General features: G+C 49.8%; 1 protein-coding gene across 1 annotated transcript in view; it reads right to left on the reverse strand.

The window, feature by feature from the left end:
- Nucleotides 1–11,789, reverse strand: part of CCNJL (cyclin J-like) — a 49,717-nt gene that overhangs the window by 20,628 nt on the left and 17,300 nt on the right. The window contains exon 3 of the mRNA XM_005870560.2: nucleotides 4,301–4,514. Coding sequence (XP_005870622.1) covers nucleotides 4,301–4,514 — 214 coding nt within the window. The remainder of the gene's footprint in view (nucleotides 1–4,300; nucleotides 4,515–11,789) is intronic.

Consider the following 11,789-nt stretch of genomic DNA (forward strand, 5'->3'; position numbering starts at 1 on the left):
GGGTGGGTTGGCCAGGGGGAGGGGCTGCAGGAGGTTGGCCGGCCGGCCCTACCCCCTGATTGGGCCAGTTTGCTGGCCACAGTGGGCATCATAGCGACCGGTCATTCTGGTCATTACGGCATTACGGTCGCTGGCTCTTTATATATATAGATTACCTTGTTTTGTGTATTTCTGTGTAATATAGCATAGATTCATTATCATGGAACTCATAGCCAAGAGCACTATGTAACTCATGCCTGCACAGAGCTTACTGAACATACATATTTTCTCCAAATGGCGCACCACAGCCTTCTTGCACTGAGGACCACAGAGAGCAGCTCAGCACTATGATGGGGGGGAGAGGGGCATTTTAAGTAGCAAAATCACCAACAAGCAGAAATGAGACCACATGGCACCAAACAGACTGAGAAAAGGACTTAAGTATGAGAGCTGAGACAAGAAGCAGTGGGCTGCCTCGTTCCATCTCAGCTGGGAACACGCAAGCTGGGCGCCTCACATGTTTTGCTGCTTTGCAATGTCCCTGAATGGCTGCCGGAGTGCTAGGCGTGCTGGTTTTGGGTTTAAAACTGAATTTCAGTGAGTAGGCGAATTTGCAGGTACAGAATCTTCAAATCATGAGGCCTGATTGTGTTTGTGTATGCTCAGAACATTTCTAGAAAATATAATAGATCCATTTTGGAAGAAGACACAAGAACTTGCTGCTCCCAGAAGTTATCTCTGGAGACTGGGATAGGCAACAGATGGAGAGAAAGAGAAAGAATGAGGAAGGGAGAGAATCTGGCAATTTTGTTTACTGGGCGGTTTCTATGGGTATAATATGAGATTTATCCCCTCCCATCCCTATAAATGAAAATAAATTTTCCCAATTATGAAAACACATAAGTATATCTAGGACAGGAAAAATACATACCAAACTGTGGGTTTTGGAAGAAACTAATTTTTTATAGTAGGTAGTTCTCTACCTTTTGTTTTTTTTACAACAAAAAGATATCTCATACTTCTTATATCATAATAATAAGGTCTTACATTTAAGGCCATGCTATCCTAGCAAAAAGGCCACTGGTCCTGCTCTTGCCCTCTGGCTTTCTCCCACCCTCTGTCCTTCCTCTAGCTGCTTCCTGCCTGGCGCTCAGGATGCAACACCCCGCCATCTCTGAACAGCAACAACCAGGCAAAAGCAAACCTCCAAGTTTACTGGAAAAGTTCAACATGGAATTACCAGTTGACCAGCACTTCCAATTAGGTTTATACCTAAAAGAAGTAAAAACAGGTCTTCAAACAAAACTGGTACCTAAATGTCCATAGCAGCACTATTCTTAATAGCCCAAACACCCATCAACAGACAAATGAATAAACAAAGATGGTACATCCATAAAATGGAACAGGATTCACCCACAAGGAATGAAGTATGGATACCTGCTACAGTACAGATAACCTTGAAAACATCAAGTGACAGAAGCCAGACACAAAAGGCCACATATTATATGATTCCTTTTATGTGGAATATGCAGAATAGGCAAATCTGCATGGACAGATAACAGATGAGTGGTTGCCAGGGACTGGGAAGGAACAGGAAGTGGCTGCTTAATGAGTCCGAGGGTTCCCTTTGGGGTGATGAACACGCTCTGTAAGGAGACAGAGGTGACAGGTGCACAACCATGTGAATGTACGAAATGCCACAGGATTGTACACTTTGAAACGGTTAAAATGGTGAATTTTATGTTGTGGTCTGAATTTTACATCAATTAAAAATAATAAAAATAAAACTCTGAGCTGTGTGGCCTTGGGCAAGTTATTCAGCCTCTCTGAACCTATAGAATGAGGAGATGACACCACAACCACACAGGCTGCTTGTGAGGATTCCCTGTGATATGTGTGTAAAGTGATGGGTACAGGGCTGGGTATGCAGGTAAGCAACGAAGCTGCTGTCACCAGAATGACAGGATGATCTCACACTGTCCCAATCAACTCACCTGAAAATTGTGAAGTTTTCATATTTTCAAATGATCCTTTTAAATATATATATATTGATTTCAGAGAGGAAGGGAGAGGGAGGGAGAGAGAGAAACATCAATGACGAGAGAGAATCATTGATCAGCTTCCTCCTACACAGCCCCTACAGGGGATTGAGCCCACAACCCCGGCATGTGCCCTGACTGGGAATCAAACCTTGACCTCCTGGTTCATAGGTTGATGCTCAACCACTGAGCCACGCTGGCCAGGCTCAAATGATCCTTTTAAACAACAACAAAAAGAGTTGGGAGAGGGGTGCTGTATGAGATGAAAGCAAATGATTCTTTTAAACAACAAAAAAAAAAAGAGTTGGGAGAGGGGTGCTGTATGAGATGAAAGATACAAGGAGACTACTCGATTTATAATATATTTATAGCTAGACTATTTTTAGTCTGTCCTGCATTAAGTAGGGGAAACCCAAACAATTAACTCAGATATGGCAATGGGGTGGCTTTGCCACTGGTCCACCATGGAACAACCTACAGGCTGTTTCTCTTTCCAACTCCTTCCATCGGTCTGTAGATATGGGTCCTGGACCGACCCCCGTTTTATGGGGCAGACGAGCCTGTATACAGATGAAAAGGTTCCATCTGTGCAAAGGCCCTTGTCTGGAAGCAGCTCTCAAAACCTGAGAACTGACAGGTGGGGGCAGGAAGAACTGTGGCTCCTCTTATCTATCTGGGAATTATTGGGTATAGAATTCACAGAACTTCAAACGCCCTGCGGCAAGGTGACCCCCCTTGGGGCTGACAGTCAGTCCGCCTGGGGAGAGGGCAGGGAGGAGTGAATAGGATTTCAGGCTGTCATGGAAACTTTTCTTCCCTTGGGCCTCTGAGCATATGGCAGGTGTCCTGAAAACTCCCGTCCTGCCGCCCCAGGCTGGCTGCTGCCCTCAGACATGTGGGTGGGGGCGTCTGCCTCTCTGTCTGCAGGGCCCCCTCCATCGGCCACAGCCCCAGCAGCACAAAGGAGTCTCCAGTGTGCGCCTCATGTGTCCCAGCTCCCCAGACAGTCGCTGGGGGAGAGTCTGCGTGGCCCCATGGAAATCTAAGTCCCCTGCCCCCGGCGGGCCTCGATGCAGCCCACAGATCACAGACAGCAGCAGGCCAAAGGCCACGGCGCAGGCTTCTCCTGGGCCGCCTGAAACGCGATGCCCATTCTGCCCTCCGCTGACAGGGATGTCTCGCACGCCCCACATCTCCTCCCAAGACCAAAGAGAGCTGCATGCTGATGGGGACTTTGAGGCAGCCAATACGGTGGACTCAGCCAGGCTGCCTCCGCTGTGTAGCATGGGAAACCCAGCTGGCTCAAGTCAGAGAAAATCACGAATCGGGAAGGCTGTGAGCCCAACGCAGCTAAAGGGATGATACACAACAGCAGGTGGAAGGTGCCAGTGTGGAAAACAAGACGTAATTTTGAAAAGTCTAAAGCTTCTGGAACTGGATGCCCGTGCCCGTGGGGGTTCATGGCAGGCTGCCGGGAGCAGACAGAGCCACAGGAGAAACCGGGTGCCGTCTTCTTATGGCAACAGCAGGACCCAAGGGTGGGGGAACAGGACAATCACATATTGTGGTGGAAACTGTAAAATTGGATTGAATTTTAAGGAGAAAATACTAGATGTCCAAGGAGTGTTATGATGGCCGCTGGCCACCTTGGGGCATTCTGCTCCGCTGTCAGTCCACCTGTATCTATACTAAGGGCAACCTGGAGAAGTGTGGAAGCCCAGCTTTAAAGAAACCCTCGCTCCATGATGTCATTTATCCCATAAATATATATATTTTTGAGGTGTTACTATGTCTCAGGCTCCTTTCCCTCCCCGAAACTCACTGTTTAATAAGGAAGTGGGTGTTAAATTAAAAGTACATGGCTCGATCCCCAGACTGGTGGCTCAGTTGGTTTAAGCGTCGTCCCATACACCAAAAGGTTGTGGGTTTGATCCCCCATTGGAGTACATATGGAAGCAACTGATTGATGTTGCTTTCTCATATTGATGTTTCTCTCTCTCCCTTCCTTTCTCTCTTACATCAATGAAAAACACATATCCTCGGGTAGGGATAAAGAATGAAATAAAAAATAAAAGATCAAGATGCTAAAATCTTTATCACTTAGCCTGGTACATTACAGATGCTAAAGAAAATATTGCTGATTATTACTAATAACACTAGCTCCCATTCAGCTGGGACGAGCAGAGAAGACGTGCAGAGACCACGGAGACGTACAAAGACCTGGGAGCACCCAGGCTCACGGAGGAGGCGGCAGCCCAGGGGAAGAAGCAGTTTCCACGTACTTGCGAGCAGGAGGCAGGAGACCGCCACGGCGTACAGCTGCTTGGAGGTGGTGATGTTATAGCGATCCAGGAAGTGGTCCAGCAGGTAGACGGCCAGGTGCCGGGCTGTGGGGCAGAGCTGGCAGTGGCTGCTCAGCAGGGTCAAGATGTCCACAAAGAACCGCCGGCTCTTCAGGAGCGGGGAGTGGGCTCGGAAGGCAGGCAGCTTCAGTTCCTGGAACGGGCAGGACAGAAGGGTGGTCAGGGCCGCCTCCCGGGAGCCTCGGATGTCCCAGAAAGGTGAGAGCGCGAGCCTGCCTTCTGGCTGGTTAAAGGGCACCCATTCCCTCCATACCCTGTTCGTGTTCCTTCGAGTCCCAGGATGGCAGCCCCTCTATTCCAGGAACTCCTGGACCGAGCCCCATCCACCCTCAGCGAGCACAGGCTCAGAAAGTGTCAGGGACCTTCCCGATGACAGGGGCCAGTGAAGGAGGCAGCCGGCTCCATTCCCAGGGAAAGGATAAGTCCTGGAGATACACAGGCCACAACAGGATGTAGGAGACCCACATCCGAATTCGGGTTCTGCTGCTCAAACAAGCTGTGCCCCCCGGTCACCTGTCTTCACCCTTGTTTCCTCCTCAGCAGCTGAGGATGAAATGGAAGATGCATATAAAGCACCCAGCACCCAGGAACCTCTCAGGGTCCACGGCTTGATTCCCTCTGTGGCTGGGATTGTGAGAGACAATTTAAAAGAAATGCAATGTACAGCCCTAGCCAGTTTGGCTCAGTGGATAGAGCATAGGCCTGTGGACTGAAGGGTCCCAAGTTCGATTCCAGTCAAGGGCACATACCCGGGTTTCGGGCTTGATCCCCAGTAGGGGTCTGTGTAGGAGGCAGCCAATCAATGATTCTCTCTCATCATCACTGATGTTTCTGTTTCTCTCTCTCTCTCCCCCCCTTCTTTTCTGAAATTATATATATATACACACACACACACACACATATACATATATATATAAAATTCAACGTACAACAGTTGTTAAAATAATAGTACAAAGAACTCCCAAATACTCATGTACAAAAAGCCCTGAGCTGTAGACTTTAAAAGGGTACATTTCATGGTATGTGAATGATATCTCAGTAAAGCTGTTATGAAAACATAAGATGGACACATCACCCACTCGCAAGGAGTTTATGGCCCGGTAGGAGAGATGGTGAGCAACTAAGACAATGACAGAATTTCAAGCTGATCCACACCAGGAAGGAAAGCTCTGGCCACAGTGAGAACGCCCATCTTCTCTGAGGCCTGGGAGGTCTACCCTGGGAAAGTGAGGCTGGAATTGAGATGCATGCTGGGATCTCTTCTCTCCTGGCTATGCCCCCCAGAGAGCCTGACGCCAAAGCACAGCTCTCTCGGGAGCCCAGAACTTTTCCATGGAAAGTGCTCAAAGCCTGAATTAATTAGTTCCTTGCCTTATGTTTACATAGGAAGAACCTGAGTTTGAAATAGTCCTGTAACAACACTCCCCCACCTCCCGCCGGCTCTATTTAACTAGCAACAGATCCGAGTCTGAAAGTCTTTTAGTGGATCCTTCTTTTTTCAACCATTTATTTATTCATTCATTTATTTTATAAGCCTGGAGAGAAGCTTTTATCCCAGCTTAATTCCTTTTTGATATATGATTTCCAAGCATTTTCTCCCATTCTGTGGGTTGACTTCTTTGGGTATTCTTCATCTTCATTATTTTTTTTAAAATATATTTTATTGATTTTCTACAGAGAGGAAGGGAGAGGGATAGAGAGGTAGAAACATCGATGAGAGAGAAACATTGATCAGCTGCCTCCTGCACACCTCCTACTGGGGATGTGCCCGCAACCAAGGTACATGCCCTTGACCGGAATCGAACCTGGGACCTTTCAGTCCGCAGTTCAACGCTCTATCCCCTGAGCCAAACCAGTTAGGGCAGTGATGGTGAACCTTTTGAGCTCAGCGTGTTAGCATTTTGGAAAACCCTAACTTAACTCTGGTGCCGTGTCACATATAGACATTATTTGATATTTGCAACCATAGTAAAACAAAGACTTATATTTTTGATATTTATTTTATATATTTAAATGCCATTTAACAAAGAAAAATCAACCAAAAAAATGAGTTCGCGTGTCACCTCTGACACGCATGCCATAGGTTTGCCATCACTGGGTTAGGGCCATCTTCATTATTTGAATTTATTCAGCAACCATGGGACTTCAAACTCCCATCACCCCAGTGTGACTGAAACATGATGAGGTGCCCAATAACTATCAATGAGGAACTGAAAGGAGGGAGGGGGCGGAGAAGGGAGGGCAGACGGACGGCCGTGCAGGGGTGAGTACCCAGTGCCCATGGCGCACAGAGGAAGGTGTGGTGGTCTGCAGAGAGCAGCAGGTCAGTGGGGACTTCAAGGAAAAGAGATCTATCCAGCCAAGGTTTGGAAGGACAGCTAGGACTTGACCTGTTGAGGATGCAGGAAGGAAAGAACGCTCAGCAGGACAAGCAGCACCTGCAAAGCCACACAGGTGTCCCATCTGGGAACCTAGAGCGCGTGGAACGAACAGACAGGCGGGGGATGCCCGGACAAAGCAGGCTGGGAGGGTGGCAGGGTCCCAGCTTGCATGCCCAGCTAAGATATCTGTCCCATCCTGAAGGTAACAAGGAGCCACCAAAGTGTTTAGAGCAGGGCGTCCACAGGGATAGAGTGGCCAAGCATGATCTCTCAGCCAGCCTCCTCCTGGGTCATGGCCAGACAGCTAGTAGCAGCAGCCAATGTGGGGCTGCAGCTCCCCTCAACAGCAGTCCGCCTCCCCACCCCACGAGCTTGCAGGCTACTGGTGCATTTCCTCTAAGCCCTAAGGCTTTAAGGCTCCTGACAAGAAGCAACCACAATCTCAGATTCCTGGGCTCTGTCCCAGCAGCTACTGGAAATCAGCCAAGTGAACTTCAGCCTGGTTGCACTGCCCTCATCGAGGCAGTTCAAAGCCCCAAAACATCAGTCAGATATGCAGCATCCTGACTCCCCTCCCTGCTCAACTCAGCCAAGCTTAACTCCTTCTGGGTATTCCTTTGTGCCAACTGGGAGAACAGAGCTCAAAGCAACACACTGTCGGTCTTCCCTCTGTACGCTTCCCTGGGAAAAGGCCTGAGCAGATTCTCACAGGAAGCCATCGGTGCATAGAAGCAAAAGCTATGGACCTCTAGAAGGGGCAGCATTGCATGTCAAGAAGGAGTGACCAGGCAGGGCTTCCTGGAAAAGGCTAGTCTCAAGAGTAAGCAACATTCTGCCCTGACCAGTTTGGCTCAGTGGCTAGAGCGTCGGCCTGTGGACTGAAGAGTCCCAGGTTCAATTCCGGTCAAGGGCATGTACCTTGGTTGCGGGCACATCCCCAGTAGGGGGTGTGCAGGAGGCAGCTGATCGATGTTTCTCTCTCATTGATGTTTCTAACTCTCTATCCCTCTCCCTTCCTCTCTGTAAAAAAATCAACAAAATATATTTTTAAAAATTCTGGGGGAAACATTCTGACAGCCAGACAGCTGCCTGGGATGCTCTTCATCCCCATTTCTGCTCGTCCCTCAGATGCTGGTTTAATTGTCCTTCCTAAGAAAGGCTTCTCGACCCCTCCTCATTCCCAATCAGGCCCCCTTGTTCACTCTCTTAGCACGCTGTTCTCCAATGTCAAATATTTACTTATGTTTCTCTCCCTGCTTAACTCGAGCTCTGGGGAGCAGGGGCCATGCCCATGTTGCTTACACCACTTGCCCAGTGCCCAGGATGTGCCTGGCACAGAGGCAGGTGCTCAAAAAATGTTGGCACAGGGGGAAAAAGAATGAATAACCATGAAAAGGCATAAAGGAAATGTAAATGCGTATTACTAAGTGAGAGAAGCCAATCTGAAAAGGTTACATACTCTAGGATCCCAGTTATAGGACATTCTGGGAAGGGCAAAGCGATGGAGACAGTAAAAAGATCAGTGGTCAGAAGCTGGGCGAGAGGGAGGGATGAACAGGCAGGGCCCAGAGGATTTTTAGGGAGTGAAGCGTCTCTGGATGATGCTATAATGAGGGATACATGTCAGTAAACATTTGTCCACACCCACAGAATGTACACCGCCAAGAGTGAGCCCTAATGTAAACTTTGAGGGACAATGGTGTGTCAGTGTAGGTTCATCGATTGTAACAAAGGTACCACTCTGGTGGGGGATGTGATAATAGGGGAGGCTCTGAAGGTGTGTGTGTGTGGAGGGTATATGGCAAATTTCTGTACCTTCTGCTCAATACTGCTGTGAACCCCAAACTGCTTAAAAAACAAAGTCTACTAAAAAGAATGAATACAGGGGCATCCCTTCCTGTACCAAATACACTCCTCCCCCAACATATGGGGGGGCGGGGGGCAGCTTGGCAGAGATTGTCGAGACAGGCAGTTCTGGGGTGGAATCTCAACCCCACTATTTACTAGCCTGGGCATGTGGATGCCGAACCCCAGTGTCTTCATCTGGAAAATGGGGGTCATGCTGCCATACATGTGAAGCCTTAGCGGCCTTTCCCGCAAGCTGGGCAATCAGCCCTCAGGTATGTTGAGGTTTCTGCCTCTGTCAGGCTCTGCTCTGTACGGTGGAACGACCCTTTCTCCCTGAGGGTGTACGGCTGGGCCCGGGGGCCTCCGCAGGCAAGGAACCCTGCCTGTCCCCTCTGCAGAGCTCCCAAGCCAAAGGGAACTAGGAGCTGCGAGTCTCAGCTTCTTCCCGGCACTCAGAGGAGGGCGATTCTTTGGCAGATGAACAGCAATGCGGGACGCCAGCGTGCTGGTCCTGTTTTGTTCCCGGGTCCAGCTGGTTCCTTCCCAAACCCAATTAGGAGGGAAGGCATTCATTACAAGGGCTTTGCTCTAAGCAGCCGCCTTCCCCTCAAAGCACTCTTGACCTGAGTCAGCTTGAAGGCCACAGCAGCCGGGCGCACGAAGCAGCCCCTTCTGCTGAGCAGCCTGGATTCCAGAAACAAAAGAGCAGCCTGCTCGGCCGGGCGGGCGGCCTGGAAAGCGCTCCGGGATCAGGCAGGCACTTGGCAGGCGCTCAGCAGCCAGCGGGCGGGAAGGGGGCAGGAACCAGCCAGGCAGGGTGACCTTCCTCTCAGTGTGGCCAGCATAAGGCTGCGGGGAGGGCACAGATGAAGAGGGGTAGAGCGGTGGAGGGGCGGCAGAGGCTTCCCGACTCCCTCCCAGGCTGCTGGCTCTTTATCACCTGAGTCACACACAGCAGAGCATGTGCTCCCAGGTGAGCAGATGACCAGGCGGGGCCCCAGGGACAGGTGGCCCTGATGGAGTTCGGGGGTGGGGGTGGCGGGGGGCGGGAGATCCATCTTTTGTTATATCAGTAGTTTATTATTTCATTTTTAAAAAATAATAACAGGGTAGAAAAAATTATTAGATACACACTGGAATGTTAGCATTGGTTATCTCAGAGCGCTGGGACCTCGTGTGATTTTTACTTTCATGCTTTTCAACACTGGATTTTTAAAAAAATATTCGCTGTATAACCACTTTATTATTTCAATTACTGTTTCCAGTTTGAAAGGAAAAATGGAGAGAGAGGGACTAGATACGCACTCACCGAATTAAAACCAAACTCAAAATGTACCCGAGATTCCCTTCAACCCCACATCATCCCTTCCACAAAGTTAACCCTGTAATGGTAACAACCCCACTGTGCTAAACATCCGTCATCTCACAAGACTCAAAGGCCCCCAGGGTTCAGCCCAGAAGTAGTCTTTTTCTTTTTACTAATTATAAATGATGTGTTCAGCTGGCAGATTTTCAAAAGTGGCAAATAACAAATATCACTTCTATTCCCTCACGCAGAGAGAAGCCCTGTTACATTTTATGTGGATTCTTCAGATGCTTCTCTGGGCAAACAAGACGGGTTCACAATCTGCAAGGGGTAGGCACATGGGAACAATGTTTCAATGGCTGCCTGGCGTTTCCCTGCACGGCTGTGCCATGACTTCACCAGACCCCCATTTTGGACCTCGGGGCCGTCTCTCTTCCTTTGGGTCTCTGTTCAGGCCGCTCATCAGCACCCATACGGCCCCACAGCCAGCAGTTACTGTTGACCGAAGTGTCTGCCTGTTTATTAACTGTTCTCCCCACTCCCCCCAGAATGTGACCTCTACTTCTCTCTCCTGGTCCTGGCTGTACCCCCGGAACCAGCACAGTGAGGGCTACTGAGTATCTGTTGAATGGAGTGTTTTGCATGATGAACACAGGTGTGACCCGAGTAAACACCAACGGGGGGGGGATCCTCCCTCTGCCTGTGGCCTGCTATGCCCTCTCTCCCCCAGGTGTCCCCTACCCAGCCCTGCAGCCTTCCCCTGGGGTAACCCACAGGGTGGGGGAAACTGGCCCCCTGAAAGGGAAACCCTGGCGTTCCCGAGACCAGAGGAGCCCTTCTGGGGGAAAGGAAGGTGGTGGGAGTCAAGACAGGCTAGAGTCCTTCCGAAACCGCTCTTCTTGCCCTGGCCAGTTGCTCAGTGGTTAGAGCATCAGCCTGTGAACTAAAGGGTCACGGATTGGATTCCTGGTCAAGGGCATGTACCTCGGTTGCAGGTTCAATCCCTGGCCCCTGTTGGGGCATGTGTAGGAGACAACCAATTGATGTGTCTCACATCAGTGTTTCTCTCTCTCTCTCTCTGCAACCAATCAATGTGGCTCACGTCAGTGTTTCTCTCTCTCTCCTCCCCTCTTTCCTTCCCTTCTACTCTCTCTAAAAATCAATGGAATAAATATCCTCAGGTGAAGATTAAAAAATAAAAATAAACCACTCTTCTTGCTGCCCAAGATCTCTCCCAGGAGGTCCAGAGCAGAAAGAGGATGGTCTGAGAGGAACAGCACTCTGAGAAAAGCCAAGGACGAGTGAATCACGACCCACATGAAAGCCCAAAGCCAGCTCCAGACAGAGGGGGAGGGGCTGCCTGGAGGGCTTCCGAGAATACCACTGTCCCCCTCCCTGCCGTGTTGACCTTAGCAGAGGTGGCCAACACTCCACACCTGTGCTGGGCTCAGATGCGCCTGGGAGTATGGGCCAGGCCAGCCCAAGTACCGTTCAAAAGACCCCGAGCCCACAGCCAGGACTGCCGGGCAGGGACCCCGGCCCGTCACTGTGGTAGGACAGATGGGGGGGAAATTCAGCGTGTGCTCTTCACACACAGGCTCTGCCGGCTTTTTGAGGCTGACCTCAGAGGAGTCTGAAGGTCACGTGGACTCATATTAGGGAAGGAAGGAAAGTCTTTATTTTAACCCTGGGTGTCCTGCACTGCGTTTTTTTCTAATTGCCTCACTATTAACCCCCTCTTCCTTCAGATCTCAGCTCAAAAGTCACTTCTGAAAAGTGTTTCCTGGTTATGCCCCTATCAGATACTCCCCAAACATCAAGAACTTTTCATCCATCCATCCATCCATCATTCATCCATCCATCCACCCACCCA

The sequence above is a fragment of the Myotis brandtii genome, unplaced genomic scaffold (assembly GCF_000412655.1).
Source record: "Myotis brandtii unplaced genomic scaffold, ASM41265v1 scaffold32, whole genome shotgun sequence".
In the NCBI taxonomy this organism is placed as follows: domain Eukaryota; kingdom Metazoa; phylum Chordata; class Mammalia; order Chiroptera; family Vespertilionidae; genus Myotis; species Myotis brandtii.